The 19,049-nt window shown below is 39.6% G+C and overlaps 2 protein-coding genes across 2 annotated transcripts; both read right to left on the bottom strand.

Moving 5' to 3' along the window:
* Positions 1-1,126: 1,126 nt before the first annotated feature.
* zgc:153284 (GRX_SH3BGR domain-containing protein) lies at positions 1,127-4,492 on the bottom strand. The gene is made up of 3 exons (XM_036147493.1): positions 4,323-4,492; positions 3,938-4,105; positions 1,127-1,424 (listed from the first exon to the last, which is right to left on the bottom strand). Exons 1-3 carry the CDS (start codon positions 4,365-4,367, stop codon positions 1,362-1,364), a joined length of 276 nt encoding a protein of 91 aa, XP_036003386.1. The 5' UTR covers positions 4,368-4,492; the 3' UTR covers positions 1,127-1,361.
* A 1,566-nt stretch (positions 4,493-6,058) lies between these two features.
* LOC105938792 (scavenger receptor cysteine-rich type 1 protein M130) lies at positions 6,059-18,735 on the bottom strand (the record flags this gene model as incomplete). The annotated part of the gene is given in 15 exon segments (XM_036147492.1): positions 6,059-6,723; positions 7,414-7,495; positions 9,077-9,184; positions 9,283-9,618; positions 9,703-9,996; positions 10,077-10,385; positions 10,640-10,954; positions 12,427-12,735; positions 12,842-13,141; positions 13,241-13,555; positions 14,794-15,084; positions 15,177-15,491; positions 15,604-15,897; positions 18,291-18,602; positions 18,712-18,735. Coding segments are annotated over 15 exon segments (3,758 nt in total), but the record flags the coding sequence as incomplete, so codon positions are not given.
* Between the last annotated feature and the right edge of the window lie 314 nt (positions 18,736-19,049).

Below are 19,049 nucleotides of genomic sequence, written 5' to 3'. Positions count from 1 at the left end.
TTTCCAAACTGACCATTAATTCAAGGTTATTCACTCTGTTTTCTCTTCTCTCATCCTCTAGATCAAAATACAGAAAGCCAGAATACTTATTAGGTACGTGTTCATAATAAAACTATTAAAACACTAATAACCCTATTTAACATCATGTGTGATATTTAAGAAAATTACTGAATGCATGCTCCCTATACCATGCTTGCTTATACGTAACATTTAAGTAAGTTTATGCATTTAATGTTTAAATGAATGTAGTTTTCAGATAGTCATAAAAAAAATTCAAATCTAAAAGAACATTTTCTTGAATTGTAATTTGTTTTCCAAAAACTATATTCCCACTGCTTGTGGTTCCGATCTCTATTCGGGCCAGTTAATTCAATCTAAATATGACAAATTATGACCCACACGTCATTGTCTTCCTGTACTGCGTTTTATCATGAGAAAAAGAGGGAGCACCCGTATTTGAGTCAGCTCCCATTGCTGAGTGGGCTTTATGAGTTGGCTCGTTCAGTAGCAACACATTACTAATATGGAGGCAGAAAATATGCAACCTGTTGTACTGTACTTTGTTAAGAACTATTTAGTTTTGTCTCCTTTTTTCAATAATCATTTACATATTTAAGAAAACACTCCATTCAATTAGTACAACATTTGATATAATTATTAGAAAACTGAATTAGCTGTAAAGGAAAACCAAATAAGAGCAACATAAAACAAATTAACATCGAAAAAAGCAGATGCTGAATGCAGTTTTACATTGATATAATAAAACAAAATAAACCTTCAGTAAATAATAGATCTCAGGATTACCTGCCTTTCTTGTCTTAGGTGGCTAAATTTCCTTAAAATGTACCTAAGAAAATACTTTTTTTTTTCTTTTACAATTACATGACTTTATTTGTCTTAAATTACGTCAAAGTTATTTCTGTAATTTAAGATTTACTGATTTGTTCTGGCATTAAATAAAAAACGTGTTGTAAAATTAAACATTTCCATTTTTTTTGTAGTTATACTGCTAAAAAGGTTGTATTTATTGAGTTAAATAATATATTTAATGTTGGCTGATTACTGCATGGTGAAATTGTTTGAATTGCAGTAAAGGGAAAAGAGCTCTAGAAATAAATCAATGGAATTGAAAAGTTTAAAGCCATTTTATTTGAGTTTTACAAACATCCAAAATGTGCTGCTACAAGACCCACAGATACTTTCCATTCAAACCTTATGGCAAACACTTATTTGCAGTGTTTTGAAGCAATAAAGCATATTTTAACACATAAGAAGTAAAACCATGTTCTTTCACAATTGTTTGTGCAGCTAATTTGACAAAGACATGCCCGAGAATCCCATATTGTTGCTTTTTATATCCTTTACAGCTTGAGGAACTTTTCTAGTTGCTCCATCTCAATTGCGTTCTCGAATGCAGCAAAGTCCTGAAAAAAAAAGAAAAAATATGATGATGAGAAGTTTAGTTTGAGATAGAGGGACAAAGAGAGAGAACAGAAGGAATGATGGAGCATTTGGTTGTCAGTTCTTTAACTGTTATCAACGCGGGAAGATTATTTTGTAAATCTTAAATAATCTTCCAATAGCTTGTATAAAAATGGCTTACATTTAGTTATCTAATTTATCATATAATCCCATAGGAGTTCCATCTTGTAACAATTTTGTGGAATACCAAAAATACCAGCTATTGTTTAGGTCATGTCAACAATCTGATTGTGCAAGATTCACATTTTATGTTTACACAAATATAGTGGGGTGGGTTGTTTTTGGATAATGTATCTGTGATTAAGTGAAGCATAAAAAAACAATGACTGAAAACTGTGCTTTGGAATCTAGCTACATTGTTCTCAACATGTTTCAACTCCTTAAATTACATCAACCTAATATTACACAACTGGGCCCAACCCATAACTTGAGGAAAACAATTCATAAAGCTCCTAACTTTCTTTTCTGCTTTTCAGTTTACATGTGTTGGTTTGGATTCTGTTCTGTGTTGTAGACACTGCTTAATTTTGGGTTATTGACTCCTTTTGTGTTTGGTGTTGGATTTGTTTTCTATCTTCCTTGCTTCACCCGTTTCTGAGTAATCCAAACTCTTTAGTCTTCTGTTTTTTTAGTCTTCCTCATATCTAGTTGTGCTCCGTTTAGATATTCTCAATCAATTGTTCTTTATTTGGCAATTAATCCAGCCTACACATCATTCTGTTAATCATCCTCCCTAATATTTAGGCCTTTCTGGTTTAGTCATGCGTTGTCAGATTCTTCTATCACTGGCCCTGCTCTGACCTTGTCTGAACCTTCTGTTCACTAGCTGTTTTGAGCCCTGGGTGGCTCTAGAAGAAAAGGGTGCACAAGCGGTATATTTTGAAAAATATTGGATTTATTTATGGTTTGCTCCCTGAACAGATTTTTAAAATAGTTTTCATGCATATGCAGAAAGCCTGTGTATTGAGAAGGCATTCCGAGCTCTGCTGTCAATCACAATGAGCTCTACTCCAAAAAAAGTAAAAAACAAAGCAACTGGACTTGTTTTCCGTAGTTGAAGACGTTTCGCTTCCTCTCCAGGAAGCTTTCTCAATTAAAAAAGTCTGGAGTAACGTGGAGTAACAAGCTTTATACTACTGCCAAACAAAGGCCTTGTAATGGCTTAGAAAACATGCAAATTCAACCGAAACAGGTCCACCATTTAGTAATGAGCAAATTGAGGCTTTTTTTCATAGGAATAAGCAGAGAGCTGGTGACAACCTGGGAGGACCTTTTTCTGCCAATGGCACATAAGAAAATATCATTTACCCTAGACGTAGCAATTTATATCAACGTAAACCGAGAAAAGGCCCTTGAGGAAGCCCCATTTCCTCTGGAGGATGGTGCACGAGCTAGTGGTGTATGTTTAGTCTCTTGCATGTGGACTGGGAGAGTCAAGGAGGGTTGACTCATAGGGAGGAAATACAATGTTGGGGGCGTGGCTTACAGTTATAATTAAACTGTTCTCACTCATGGTTCCCATTTGTGCGGGATCAGGGATAGTTCCTTTAAGGAATTATGTATTTACAAACTGCACAAAAGATGGGGGTGACAGAAGGAGAGGCTCAAATAGGGCCCCCATTCAAGAAAGAACTTCTGCTGCGTCGGTGGATTTGGGATCATTCTGGACTTTTCTGTTATTTATCAAATTAAACACGAGATTGCCTGCCTTCTCTTGCCATTTAAATGCACAACACAATAACTCTCATGAACCCAACACTGCTCGTCACCATGAGATACACGATCCCCACAGTAAAATTTTGTGGTGAGAGCGTCATGCTCCGCGAATGCTTTTCACCAACATGGCTGGTCAGTCGATAGATGATAGATACAAGCCAATATTTGGAAATATGTTAGATGCTGGAAAAATGCTGAGCCTGAGGCACAGGTACTTTTCCAAATCGGACAACGACCCTGAGCACACAGCCAGAGCTACAGTGGAATAGTTTATGTTAGGGGTTTCAAACTGCAACAGTCGTAGTCTGTTGTGCTACAAGTCTTAGATATCTGTGCTTCAACACTCTCGTATACATTAATTAGGTCATTAGCAGGACTCTTTAGAACCATACTGAGGGCGTCATTCGGCCATTTGATTTGGGGGTGTTGGCCCAAAGACAGATCAAAAAGTATGGTAAAAAAAACTAAATTATTTTGTCCGTTGAACCTTAAAATAAAAGGAGTATTTTCTTCTTAGCAGATCATTTCTTAGAATTGCAGTTGTGTCTGTGAAGCCACACCAAGGATGGTTCGTACAGTAAATATTTATTTAACCCCTGTGTTCACACCCTACTCTGCTTCAAGGTTTTCTTAGGTGAGGCGTATTAACCCTTCGCGTTATTTTTTATTATTTTCTTTACATACATAACACCTCATACTTTCTCATTCTTATCACTCTTACAGGATGAATGAAACTTACTCCACAGTAAACATCTCCGTTGAATATTTGTGGGGGAAGTGCTTTTGCATTCCCTGCCATCTTCCTCATTAAATCCTTGTCGTCAGTGTTTTGAGTAATATCCACAGTTTTGAAGGGAATCTTCTTCGAAGTCAGGATAGAAAAGATCCTTTCTTGATTTTTCTTCAACTGGAAAGCAAAGACTTTCATTAGTCAATAGTGGTCAGGTGTGCTCATTGGCCGAGTTTTTGTTCCGCCAAAAAATACACCTGACTGTCCATAGCATGATGCCAAATTGACTACACATACAACTTACAATGAACAAAATGCCTCAGTATTTTTAGCTTGTTTCTTTTTTTGCATGTGGCTACAGAAGAAGAGGGAAAACAAAGACCGTATACTCTACCTCCAAAGAGCCGCTCACACTGGCCATGTACACTGTCACTGTCATGTCTGCTATTTCAATAGTAACACGTCAATCTAGAGAGAAAAAGGGGTTTTTAGAATGGAAAACACTGAGATTGTTGCTGTATCCTGTCTAAAGGCATGTGAGCTTGCTGAAGCAGCAGACACGGTGAACAGGTTTGGACAAGGTTTACCTTCCTGCATGGACACACCCACACGTCTGACTGTTCCAGTCAAGGCCTGTCCCTGCCGTCACTAAAACCACGCAGGAATCCCACATGCACACACATAGACACACCTTTAGAAAGCCTAAACAGCAGTTAAACAACATAAAGTCCCTGAATGTATCATTATACAAGGGAAAAAAAGCAGTTTTTTTTAGTAACTAAGTGGAGACAGAGATTTTAAACATGGCTGAAATCTAGAGTCAGATTTATTTTGTGCCTGACGGACTCAGAGGTGAGCATCAAGTGAGCTTACATTAAAAAATGACACACAAAAACACCTTTCGCGTTCTATCATTAATACGTTATGCGCTGCATCAATTTTAATATGTCAAGTTTATCACCCGCATTATGCAACACGTGTGATGTTCATATCACTAAAAAATGCCAGGATCTGGGTGTGTTTGTGTGGTGTTTTTCCTTTCTCTCTGGAACCTGCAGGTGCCTGGTGGGCGGAGCTGCTTCTGCACACCTAAGCCTCATTACCTTGAGCTTCTCCTGAGGATTATAAGGAGCTGGCTACCAATCACTTGACGCCTGAGTGTCAACCCAAGTAGTACCTCTAGCCTCCGCAGAACCTTCCCAGTGTCGTTTCTCCAGTGTTGTATTTTGTATGTTATGCTCACCATTTACTCTGTGATCAACTCCGAGGTTCCCTCTGAGAAACTCCTGGAAGTCCCCTTCTGGCCTTCAAGCCATAACCCTCTGGATGCCACCTCCACAATTGGCTACAACTAGAACTTCCTCTACTTCCACCCTCCTGCAAACCTGTCCTTCCTCCCATACCACTCACTGGATCACAGCCTGCCACCCAAGCCTCACCCACAGCATTTTAACCATCAGGTTTTCCCCTTAAGCTCAAGCACACTTGGGTCATGCAACAGGACAATGAATAAAATCCCACTAGGAAGTCAATCTCTAATTGGCTCAAAAGGAGATAAACAAAAAGCTAAACGAAAGTTGTATGATTTAAGCGGCTTAGTCATATTCTGGACCAAAACATGATTGAGATCCTGTTGCATGATTTTAAATAAGCCATTCATGCTCGAAAACCTTCTAGTGGCACTATATTAAAACAGTTCTGCAAGAAAAAAAAAAGAAAAGAGGAGGCCAAAATTGCCTCCGCAACAATGAAAGAGACTAATTTCTGGTTACAGCAAACGCCTAATGGCAGTTGTTGCTACAAAGTGCGGCGCAACCCATTATTAGCCGGGCACAGCTTGTGGTCTGCCAGGACACAGATCATCCATATTCAAGGCCAGAGAGCAGCTGAAACAGCAGTCAGAAAAATTACGACATTCAAAGTAAAGCACAACATTTACTAAACAGGAGAGAAAGCTTTCTATACGTTCTCGCTCACACACGAGTGACTGCAGGACGACATGTTACCAGCTTGTTTTAGGTGAAGCAGCGACATAGACACATCATTTAGCAATGAATTTTGACCGCCTCTAGCATCCACTAATTACATATTCGTTGATTACTTAAGAAATAAATGACATGAAATCAAAACTCCTTTGAAGGTGTTGTAAGGCATACAACTTTATTAATCAGTCAAACTTCACAAAAAGCAAATTACTGAGAAACACCAAAACAAATTGGAATCATTGTAATAAAGACCTTCAACTTATCTTTGGACCCTGTAGCATGATTTACATTTAACTATAAAAATCACTAAAGCAATATGTATGAAAATAATTCTTTCACACCAAATGAGCTGTGTGGTATCAATGATGAAAGCTATATTTTGAAATTTCAGAAAGGAGGCATCAATACGCAACAAAAATCTCCATTGTCTATAGAACTTGTAAGGAGAGTACGGTACGCCGTCAGAAGTCCGATGTTTGCCTCTGATAGTTTCGTGCTCTAATACAGAAGCTTACTCCATGAAGTCTCAGAGTGTCAAGACATCATCGTTGGTGTTTCCACAGGTATATAAAGAAGTGAAACAGCACTTTTCAGCATGATGTTGCGATGCTTAGTATAGGCCCTTGTTGGAAGTCACTGCTGAAGCCATGTGTCCATCATGAATCAACCAATGGTTCAAGCTCGTAACAAACTCTCCCCGCCAAGTCTTCTGGGGCTTTTTCTCCAATGCTCTCAGAATCAGGACTGGTGCCCGTTGCTTTCATGCTGTCGGCCTGTTGTCCTTTTTCATACAACTGGTTGGTACGTTCCCTACAGAAAGACCATGAGAGTTAAAATTAGAACAACGCTAGCACAGCATGATCTTCAAAGTGTTTGATCTCAAATCAGCAACAGGAAGTTTTGATAACAGCAAGAGTCGGTGTTGACTTGGATCACGTGACTTAGAATCGAGTCACAAATTTAAGGACTTTAAACTTGACTTGATAAAATCACAAAAGACTTGTGCCTTGACTCCCACACTAATAACTCTTGATTTATTCTGGACTAGAGCTGTTTGACTTAAATGCTTGATATCTTACACCACAACACAAAGTGCGTGACAACAGAGCAGGGCATTAATCAGAGATGAAACCAAGAAGTCCATGGTAACTCTGGAATAGCTGCAGAGACCCTGAGCTCAGGTGGGCGAACCTTTTGACAGAACAACTTTTAGCTTTGCACTCCACAAATGTGGCCTTAACATAAACGTGGAGAGAAGAGAGAAACCCTTAAAAGAAAGACATAAAAACTCTCATTTGCAGTTGGCCAGTAAAACTTGGCCATGGCAGCTTCATGTGGTGAATCCTGGAACCAAACCTGTTAGATCTAAACCAAAATGAGAAGCCGTGGCAGGACGTGAAAACCGGGCTCACAGACCCTCTTTGACCAGTCTGATGGAGATATTACCACAATATTTTACATTTCAGTGAATGATATGAGAATGCTGAGGACTATCCTTACCTTTCATCAAGTGCCCCGTTGCTTCGTTCATCCAGACCTTGTTTTTTGGGTTCTAACCTGTTGCTAAACTGAACAACGATACCTAAAAATGAAGCAAAAACTCTCAGTCAGTTAAGAAGCAACTCTTGTTTTCACCAAATAATCATAATAAAGTAGTCTTTTATTGTGGTGGCATAATCGGAGATCTCTGGATTGACCTTTCTCTTTGGCTCAGTATTTAGGTCAAGCGGATGTGATAGTGTTTAAAAGAGTAATTTAATGTATATTTAACCATTTCTATGTAGATTTGGCCATACAGCATGTTTTGGACCATTATCCAGCTGAATGACTCAACATCCACTCATTTCTAGTTTAGTATTGTAAGCAAGCAGATTTGTGTTATTGGTCTTGTTTTGGAGAGTTCATGATGGCAGGGATTCTAGTAAGATCCTTTTGAAGAGAAACATGACCATATTTATATTTAAGGAGGTATATTTAAGTATACTTCCTCATCCAGCCTTGTGGCCACTGCTACATCAATGACTCCCATTTATACTCTAGTGACACAGAGATTTTCATTAGAAATTCCTTGAAACTACACTCAATGCAGGAATAGAGAACATAGCTTTCACATACATTTATTCTAGAGGGACTTTTGGTGGAACCAATAATTGTACCACAAGTGATTTGGTCAACACCATTCTTTCTTAAAGGTCATAGCTACAACTTCTTCATCAAAATAATATTTTTTCCAAAAATAATTTAGTGAACAATGAATATAGAGTATATAAATATTTGTTTTATACATATATATATATATATATATATATATATATATATATATATATATATATATATATATATATATATATATATATATATATATATAGACATAAAAAGTCTATATATATATATATATATATATATATATATATATATATATATATATATATATATATATATATATATGCCTCTGGTTATGATGCTAATGTCGAAATGGTTCTGCACCTATAAGTAGTATAATAATAGTAGGTTAAAGTCATGTGACACAGAGCTCAGGTGTTGCCAGAGCGTAGTAGCTCCAAGATGGAGCTGAGAAATTGCTTATTCACGGCATTACATTTTACAGATTCAAGCTGACCAAAAAATAAGCAAAATTAGGGTAAAGATTGGTCAGGCTTTTGAGCGTTGGTGCGGACTCAAGGAAACAAAAAGGCTCAGAAACCAGGCGGAGGTTGCCGCATTTTCTCCTGGACAGGGAGGGTAAATATTTGCTAATGCTAACCATCAGGCTAATGCTAATGCGTCCAGACCACTGGGCTATATAATACACTGGAGTGATGATTTTGCCGAAGTTGTTTCATTGTCAGACAGAGGCAACATTTTCATTAAAACCTTGCATTTGAGATGAAAATAATGAATGTTTTTGTTTTTTCGTAGCTGAATAGACAACTAATTAATTGGGGTCTATGTTACCAATACCATCAGCCTCAAGTCATGACTTATATGATCAATCTGTTAAAGTGAAAAAGGATCTCTTACACTCCATTGATAAGAATTGGAATATACAGCTTGAACTAAAGGACAAATTCTCTTAGTTTTTGAATGTAAATGAGTAAAAAAAGGCTCAATGGACCACTGTAAAATATTCATATATATCAATACCAATAAAACGGAATCTTACCAACACCTCGCCATTTCTTTTTCCAGACAAAGAAACCGATGACCAGTAAGATAAGCAATAGCACTAACCCAACCACAACACCTGCAATAACTGATGAGGAGGAGGTTTCTGTGGGGATTAAAAAAAAAAGGTGTTAGAAGAAAAAAAACACTAACAACAAAAACATGGTGGAAATAAAAGAATCATTTCTTTTTATCAAGTGTTACCGAGTACAGTGACTTGGAGTAGCTTGGAGGGAGGGGAACAGAAGGAAATGGATGAGATGTTGACAGCGTAGACACATGAATAGTCTCCTTGGTCTTTAAAATCAATCTCTGGGAATTCAAAGTCTGCCATGTAGAAGATGGTGTGACCAAACGCCGGTTTGGGCTCTGTAAAGCTTTTGCCAGACCTGGCCAGATAGAACATGCCTCCAGAGTATGTGGAATGAATGGCGCAGGTTATGTGGAAGGGGCTTCCTTTGGTGACGGATATTTTAACAGGACTGAAGATCACCATTGCATGACCAGATGTTAGAGAGATGCTGGGTTTCTCTAACTTTACTGCATGATAGAAAAAAAAATACCTTTTTACATATATAGATTCGACCTTCTATGAAGTTTTGTAAGTAAATCAAAAGTGTGTACCTTTAACAGTGAGGTCGGCAGTGTTTCCTTGCGGATAATATATCATTTGTTCTGGCAGTTTCTTATGGTATTCACAGAAGTACGACCCATTTAGTTTGAAGTCTGCTTGAGGGAAGACAAAGGTTGCCGCTTCATGGTCTGAGAATTTTTCCTTCGAAAATGACCCTTGAGTCTTTTTTAGCACAAATGTCCCACCCAAGTGCTCTGTTGACACAGAGCATGTGATCTCCACTTTTGCACCCCAGTCTACTTCTGTAGAAGGGCTTATAGTGATTTGAGGCTTTTGTAGATCACCTGAAATAGATTTACGGAGTCATAAAAGCGTAATTAAAGAACAATGAATCATAGATTCAAAAATAAGCTCGGCTCCACACCTAAACAGATGACACCAGCATCTTCACCATGTCCACAGTTATTTTCCCCAAAACCCCGGTGTGTACAGTGTGTAAGAGCTGCTTCTTGGCCTGTACACTCCACATTATCCATCCATATTGGACCGGAGCCTCTGCCAAAATGGGCACTGGTGGGGGCAGAGACCGCATGACCACAGCCAAGCTGCTTGCACACCACATCAGCATTGCTCATTCCCCAGTCATCATCACACACGGTACCCCACTGGCCTTTGTAGAAGAGCTCCACTCTGCCGGAGCACTGGCCTGAGCCGCCAACCAACTTCAGCTGGGCTGCATGAAACCAGAAAGATCTTTAGTACAAATGCGATGGACACTCATAAAGACAGGCCTTTACAAAGGAAGCATGGTAGAACCTGTCAATTTATTTTGTTTTTCTTCATATTCAGTATAACGATTCCTTTTATTAAAACACACACACAGACCTCTTTAAGCTGCCCTAGCCTTTCACACGTCCACTACTCAAAACAACCCGGACGTCCTCTTGGAAGTAAAACAAAATATGACATTGTCTTCATAAACCTTACCTGCACAGATGACCCCAGCATCACGCTCATGTCCACATGTTGATCTGCTGAAGCCATTCGCTGCGCATTGCTTAACAGAAGCAGAGCTGTTGAAGCATGAATCGCTCGGCTCCACCACAGTTCCATTGCCTTGACCAAAGTTTGCACCGCCGGGAGCATTCAAAGCATGGCCACACTCCAGCAACTGGCATATCACCTCGGCTTTACTTTCCGTCCAGGCTGCGTCGCAAACTGTTTGCCATGTTTCGCCATGACGGACCTCTACTCTTCCGGCACACTCGTCCTTGCCATTAGACAACCGGGCTTCTAAGCTCCCTGTGAAGACAAGTCATACAAATTTGTAGCCATACAGCATGCGATATTTGATCAAGAGTGGACAATTCTGATGTTTTAAAGGGGAAATGAAATCAAATCTATTTAGATAGCTGCAATATTATTTAATAAAACGCTTCCACAAAACCTAGCAGGAAGACATTTCTCTAACCTGTTTTTAGAGTTTTTGTCAATAACTGCCATAGTGGGATGATTTTAGTGGGCAAAGCTGTGCCAAGCCCCGCTACAGCAGAAAGCTGAAGGACCAAGAACGGCATTACTTTCCAGTTGTTCTTGCAGAAATGAAAGTAGAAGCCTTTTAAGAATACAAAGACATGCCAGTATCAACCTGAACCAACAGCTGAATCTCCATATCCAAGTCCTAAGACTGGGATTCTGCTTATGAGCGCCATCATGGCCGATGGGCCTATTGACAGAGTTAGGACTGTGGACAGGCGAGAACCTGTTACATCCATGCCCTTGTGCAATGTGTGGATTTAGTGCATTAATCGGAATTTATATTCTGGGGCTTTGAAGGGTAAAGCTCGTATTGTTCTTTTTATAGATTGGCATCCGGTCCATTAGCATAGGCCAGCTGATATGTTTCTAAATAAGTTTAGATTGTGGTTCTTTGTTTTGTTATTTATACATTGCATTCTTACAACACTACACACACAATGCTGTATTAAGAATATATGTGCGTAGGTGGCTGACTAATATAATAGATGGCTGATGTGCAACAGGTGCTTCATATTTAATTTCACGTATTTTCATACTTTTATGACACAGAGAGTCCTAGTTTGAAGCATGCTTCTCGTTTTTCCCCCTTGTTCCCTGTCTTGATGTGCTCCTCTCCATCTGCTTTTCTTTTTTTCTTTTTTTTTTTAATAGTTGGGACAGCTTTGGGAAAAAGCACCTACACCTTCTTCAGCGTGTAGCCAATCGACCTGCACCGGCAGTCACTCCAGTTTGGATACAATTCTCATGTCGAAGCTTACATATCCAAGTCTGGCAATGTGTTTTTTTTTGTCTTTTTTCTTTTGGGAAAAGGAAAAATGAAACTCCAGTGGTATTTTCAGGCAGATTCGAACAATTAATTGTAACTGAACCATGTTGAACCTGCATTCACTCGCTATTGAGTTGCTGTGTGCTATTATTCCTCAGTGGCACAACCTTACGTCACAGAAGTGTCACGGAAAATGGCGAACACACCAGAAGTTTTTTTTTAATGCTATGATTAAAATCAAGTTCGTACAATTGTTGTTGTTTTTATTCATATCTAATTCATCCTTTTACTTTTAAGTGATGTTAACTTTAAATCGTTTTTCATTTCCCCTTTAAATGTGCATTAAATCCAGGAGACAAGAATTTCAAGGTGTAATTGCAAACAAATCTACAACCACAATGTGAGACTGTGAAACGGGAAAGAAAACAACAGCAATGACCCGCATTTTTCTTCTTGTATTACTGCTTACCTGTGCAAATCACACCAGCTATAGCAGTTGTGTTGCAGGTTCTGTCTCTATACGGTCTTTGTGAGCACTGAGAAAGTGTAGACTCTCTTCCGTTGCATTCAATTTGTTCAATCCAGGTCTGTCCTGACCCCAGGCCATACTCAGACATTCTGGTAATCTTATGAGCTCTCCCACACTTCAGCTGTCTGCACACCACCATTGCATCATCCATGTCCCAGGATTCCCCACACACAGTCCCCCACTGGCCTTTATCATAATACTCCACTCTTCCGGCACAGTGATGGGGCCCATCAGCTAACCTCACATTTCCTGGAAATTACAGGTAAAATATAGTGATGAAAATGTATTTGTTACATGTTTTAAAACGTACATTTTGTGTTTGCGATAATTTCTTAAAATTTGGCACAGCACGTACCAGAACATTGGACTGATGCCGGTTCAATACGATCGTTTCTGGTCCTGGTATATGCTGCCAGTGTGCACTGAGTGACAGAGCGCTCTGTACCACTACAGCTCATCTTTAAGCCTCTGAGGTCTCCACTTTGACCAAATGATCCCGAATTCTTGACAGCATCTCCACAATTCATCTCCCTGCACACCACTGCACCTTCACTCATACCAAAGTTAACGTTGTATACCGGTGACCAGTGGCCATCATGGTAGACTTCAACCCTGCCAGAGCACATGTCAGTGCCGTTTATCAATTTAAGGTTAGCTAAAAAAAAAAAAAAAAGCAAAAACAAAGTAGAGTTAGTTAGATGACAACAGATTTATCCGACTAACTCAAATTTTTATAATCACATAACATAGATACCTGAACAAATCACCCCAGCATCTTCCCCATGGCCGCAGTTATTTTCCCCTAAAGCAGGACGTTGGCAGTGCAAAATGGACGACTCATTGCCGATGCAGTTGACATCATCCAGCCAGATGTCTCCTTGGCCTTGACCAAAGTAGGCTGAAGATTTAGCTGTCTGAGCAGTTCCACAGTCCAAGGCTCTGCACACGACCTGAGCATCTCTGAGGTCCCACTCGTCATCACACACTGTTCCCCACTGGCCATCGTGCCGAATCTCCACTCGGCCAGAGCATCGGTCAGTGCCGTTTACAACCCTAATCGGTGGACTACCTGAGGGAAAGTCATTTTTAAAGTGCAACAGAGTTATTAATTAAGAGATGCGAGCGAATCGTTCATTAAACTACTGAAATACACACCAGTTCATCTCTAGATGCAAACTAATTTCTATTCTTCTGTTATTTGCCAACCAACTTTGATTAAATAATTAATTTGCATCTCTCCAAATTCAAAAATAAGTAAGTAAAAGTAAGTAAATATTATTTCTATAGCGTCTTTCACAGACATTGATATCACAAAAGGGATGTTATCACTTTCAGTACCATAATTACTAGGTGATTCATTTTCATCAATTGCAAGTCTTCTGTATTCCAGGGATTCTGAGTGGGTTAAACCTGTTCTGAATTACGTGAAGCTTGGAAAAATTAAAGGATCTTTTGAAACATTCAGAATCATGTGGAACCCTTTCTTATATTAAGCCATTCAACACTACACAATTTCATTACTAGAATCAAAGATATTTTCTTTTCTCCCCCTGCTGGTCGAGAGTCAAAACTACGATGAAGAAAACAGTCTCTCTGGTGTCCATTTCCTTTTCTTTAACCAGATGAAAACTGCTGACAATATTTTCTATTTATGTTAAATTAAAATTATTCATTAATTCTTTTTTAGGCTGACACCCGATAAAGTCCACCATTTTAAGTTATATTTTTTTCCTTGTTATTATTAACTATTTATGCATTTATTTATTTCACACTTATCATTTTTTGCTATTTCCTATTTCTTGAGCTCATACAGAACAAAAATAAAGAAAAACAGAAAATGTTTTTGGTCTAGACAGTATTGGAAGAGTAAACAAATTGCCTGAGCAAATTCCCAGTTATCTGGGACAGCAAACAGGCTTAAATCGGAGGAAACCAGACTTTCGCTCAGTTCTTTGTGAAAACATTTCGACACCTATCTAGGAGGTTTTGTAAATTCTGGTGGCTTTTTTTTTTCTTCTCCAACCAAACACTTGACAAACACTAACCTTACACTGTAGACCATGCACACAACCAGAGTAAGACCTAACCAAGATCAAAGTTAGCTTTTACAGTGGCCGGTGGCACAGTCAATGGAGGACGGCTTGTAAAGAATTATGCTACAAGAAAGACTCAACAACTAAAGAACCCTTTTCTAAACAGGTCAGACAGGGAAATTGAAATCCTTTATGGAAGACCATTTTGCTAGTTAGAAATACAGGAAATTGCATCTTGTTTTTTTTTTTCAATAGTCTGCCATGTTTGTCTTACCTGTACATGCAACAGAAACACCATCACACCTCCCGACATGTTCGTCAACCACACACTGGCTGACAGAGCTCACATTACCAGAGCATCTAGTTATAAACCCTGTCAGCGAGCTGTCACCAAACGTGAAGACGTCTTGGGATTTCTTCGGGGTTCCACAACTGAGTTCTTTGCAGAGAACGGCAGCCTCTGTAGGACCCCAACTGTTACTGCAGATCTTTCCCCAGCGACCATTGTGGTAGACCTCCACTCTGCCAGAGCAGCTGTCGGTCCCATTGATCAATCTCAAAGTCTCTGGGAAGCAGGCAGTTAAAGAGCTTTGTGTCAGATTTATCTAAAATGAGTTGTGCATATACTAATGACAAAGAAATCAGGGCGTATGTTACCTGAGCACACAACACCAGCGTCTTCATGGTGGTCACAGTCGTGCTCTCCAAAACCTCTATGTGGGCAGTCAGTTAGGGACTTCTCATGACCGGTGCAGTCAATATCATCCAACCACACCTGATTCTGTCCTCTGCCAAAGTAGGCCTTGTACTTGACTGCAAGAGCGTTCCCACAGTTCATCTCTCGACACGTTACAGCTGCCTCCTGCATGCCCCATTTGTCATCACAAACAGTTCCCCACTGTCCCTCGTAGTAGACTTCTACTCGACCAGAACACCGATTGGTCCCATTAATGAGCCGGACTGGTCTGCTGTCTGTCAAGTTTTAGAAAGAGAAATGGGGATGTTTTTTTTTACTCAGGCATGCAACAAAGACTATATTTAGCAATGACATTGAAGCAGATTGTTGAACAATTTTTCGACGTACTCATGCATGATATGGTGGCATCAATGCAGGTTTCTCTGAATTCTTGAAGAATGCACCCAGTGATGGAGGTCTCGTTCCCGACGCAGTTGGTTTTGATACCATTTCGGCCCTGCCCCTCTCCAAAGTATTGTGTTGCAGACTGAACAACAGGTGAGCCACAACTTATCTCCCGGCACACCACGTCAGCTTCTTCCTTACCCCAGTCACTGCTGCACAGTCGTTTCCACTGGCCATCATTGAAGATCTCCACTCTGCCGTTACAACGATTGGTTCCGTTCAGGATCCGAACATGTTCTAACAAAACAGATAAACAGTATGCGGTGTAACGGGGAACGGGAAGAAAAAAAAAAAACAACAACAAGAAAGCTAGCTGGTGAACGTGTGTACGAAGAGTCTCCGCCACTTCTGAAATCAATGGCAACAACTATAATAAACGAACAAAAAAGGTATAATTTCATCATAAAAGTCTTTGAAACAGATGTTGGTCATTTCTACCATTTTTCCATTTCATACCTTTGCTGTATTAGTCAAATTTAAATGTCGGTGAATGGAAAGTGTTGTTTTCTTGTATGAGATGAAAATGAGAAGGGACAAAACGGAAACATGTAGGTGAGAAATGTCAGCACAACTAAAGCAATGGTGCAAACTGATCAGTGGCCCATTACAATTTATGGGAAACATTAAATTGTTCTTCAGGATTCTGCCCAGTAGAAATAATACCATTAGAAAAGCAAATCAAAACATTAGTGTCAACCCCAAGCTTTGTCTGTAAAAAAATAAAAAGAATGGAAAAACTAAAGAATCCTGTTCCCCCACCATGCTTCACTGTGGGGATGATACTATTGGGATTAAATGCCTCTCCTTTTTAAAGTCAAACGAACGCTGTCTTGGTTACATTTTTGTTTTATCTGCCCACAAAACCAAAAATACCAAAAGTTTGTCTTTGTCAAGATGAGATGTTGTGAAGCCCAAGCAGGCTTTTGTGTACCTCTCTTAAAAAAAAGTGGCCTTCTGCTTGACCTGTATCCACATAATCCAGCAGTCTGAAGTTGTCTGTCTTAAGATGTTGCCACCAGCATTGCCAGCATTCTTCAGTTTGACCTCGGAGATAATCCTTGATTTCTTTCCCACCCCTCGGACCATTTGGCCTTGGCAGAACAGTTGTCACTTTTAACTTCCTACCATGTCTGCCAACGTTTCTCACTGTGAAACGTCTCATATTTTTTCCTAATACTTTGTACTGTAGTGATCGGAATTTAAAGACATGTATATGTGGCCACGCAGGGCTTTTCCTGTCAGGTTCCCTTTGTGCTTATTTTGTTTGCCATGGTCTGGAACAAAGCAATTTTGCGTTTTGACACACATCTGTATATTTTCCAGTCAAAAGAAACATGTTGGTCAAACTTAAAGATTATGTCAAACCTATATCTGCTGGTATGGAAATTATTTTGTGCATGAATGCATGAGGTTCAGTATGATTATTTTATGGCTTAAAGGATTTTAATTGTATGTCCTTCACACATGTGCGATTCATCTTGCCGTGTTAGCTGCATCAACCCTGTGGTTACTCTGCGTGCATTGCTAGTTGTATTGTAGGGCTCCATCCAACTAACCTGACGAGCCAGATGAATTTCGTTCCGCTTAGCTCCGCCTAGCTCCGCCTAGCTTCACTCACATCCATCTGGGACATCTCCCATAGAAAGTGATTTCTCCAACCGATTTTATTATAGGGCTGGAGTTTCATAGATGTGACGTAGCGGTGAAGCGACCGTGAGACTGTTTTGATTCAGACAACAATGGCGGCTCGCATTGAGGAAGCAAGCGTTAACATTGATGCTGCTATTTCTTCTGTGTTGTCCAATCTACCTAATATTGTTTCATTAAAAGAACTATAGAGAACGGCTCTGAAGGCTTTTGTTGGCTGTTCTGTTTTGTTTTTTCCTGCGTCGCTCTCATCAGCGTCACAGGTTGGCTTCGGTGTGAGTGGTTGAAATAGCACGTCGATAAAGATGACAGACAAGTGGCTTATCCAATCATATGCAAGGATTTTTGATAAGGTCCAGCCTTCTGAAACGCCATTCCTATGGATCTGTTTCAGATGGATGAGTGCAGCTAGGCGGAGCGAAATTCATTTGGCTAGGGTCAGGTTACCATCCAACATCATCAGTCCTACTTTCCAGCGTGTTTATGTTATACTTTCCTGATGCAACCCTTGTAGGATTCAGATGTTTCAGAGTTTTTACACATTTTTCCAAGGTCTACAAAAGACTGCTACCAATTCATTCAGCTCAATACCACATGCCAAACATCCAAAAAGGTGAGCTCTTGGGACAATGGAGGATTATTCCTTCCCATTTAATTTAAATTCAGTAGGTTTAAGCTGTGTCAAAGACCGCAGGACTCGGTAGACCAAATAGTTTGCGATATTTGGATTTGTAATGCAAGGGCGGAGCTCAGGGTGCACACTCTAAAAAATATCTTAACCAAAATAGTCTATCCTCTGATAGGCACTGTTCCGCAGATTTGATCTTGACCATGTTAACTTTAAACCTCTATTGCTGTAACACTTACGTAATCATCTTAAGTCCTGCTACAAAACCCCCTCCATTTACTTTCCCAGATAAAAATTAAAGATTTTAATAACGTTTGTGATGGATATCAAGCATGGTGAGAGATATCAGACTTACCTGAGCAAACAACGCCAGCATCTTCACTATGCCCACAATTATTAATCCCAAAAGGCTTGTGTTGGCACTTGGTGATGGAGGTCTCTTTCCCAGTACACTGGACATCGTCCAACCAGATCTCATCCCTGCCTTCTCCAAAGAAGGCATTTTTTTTGGCCTCCATAACCGTGCCACAGTTTAACTCTCGGCACACCACCTCGGCGTTGACAATGCTCCAGTGATCGTCACACACGGTTCCCCAGCTGTCCTGGTAAAAGATCTCCACTCTGCCGGCGCACCGGGAAGGCCCAACCAGCTTAATTTTCTCGCATTCTGCAAATAAAAGAAACCTCTTGAAAAACCGGAGGACGATGGCAACTGAGAGCCCTCTTCAAGAAGATGTCCATACATAACTAGGCGTCTATTCTTGGAATTTACTGACCTGTAAATGGCGGCACGCTCAGCAGACCTGGAGAGCAATTGCATATAATTTAAATATTTATTTGTGTTGTTTTGTTATACACATTTACGACTATCATCTATTAAATAAAAGTGTGCCTATTTGGAAAATGCATTACTTTTCCAACATCATTGAAAAAGGTCAAAAACATATAAGTATTAAGAATACACGTTTAGAAATAAACTTGGTGTCTTCAGTTTCATCTGTCTATTAAGAGTTTGTCTTGGAAGCAAGCAAATATTTTGCTCTCCTGTGGTTGTAAGGGAAAATGTTCCATCAGAGGTCAACACGAAGTATTTTATGAAAACAGAATCTTACCT

This window comes from Fundulus heteroclitus, chromosome 15 (assembly GCF_011125445.2).
Source record: "Fundulus heteroclitus isolate FHET01 chromosome 15, MU-UCD_Fhet_4.1, whole genome shotgun sequence".
In the NCBI taxonomy this organism is placed as follows: domain Eukaryota; kingdom Metazoa; phylum Chordata; class Actinopteri; order Cyprinodontiformes; family Fundulidae; genus Fundulus; species Fundulus heteroclitus.
Note: the sequence above shows the minus strand (reverse complement) of the source record. Positions and strands in the feature narration are given on the sequence as shown.

What these genes read in the sequence shown, in the direction of transcription:
- zgc:153284 (XM_036147493.1), bottom strand. Translation starts at nt 4,367, where the DNA reads ATGACAGTGACAGTGTACATGGCCAGTGTGAGCGGCTCTTTGGAG. An exon ending in GTGTGAGCGGCTCTTTGGAG is followed by an intron (nt 4,106 to 4,322) that starts GTAGAGTATACG and finishes TTTGCTTTCCAG; the next exon opens with TTGAAGAAAAATCAAGAAAG. An exon ending in ACGGAGATGTTTACTGTGGA is followed by an intron (nt 1,425 to 3,937) that starts GTAAGTTTCATT and finishes TTTTTTTTTCAG; the next exon opens with GACTTTGCTGCATTCGAGAA.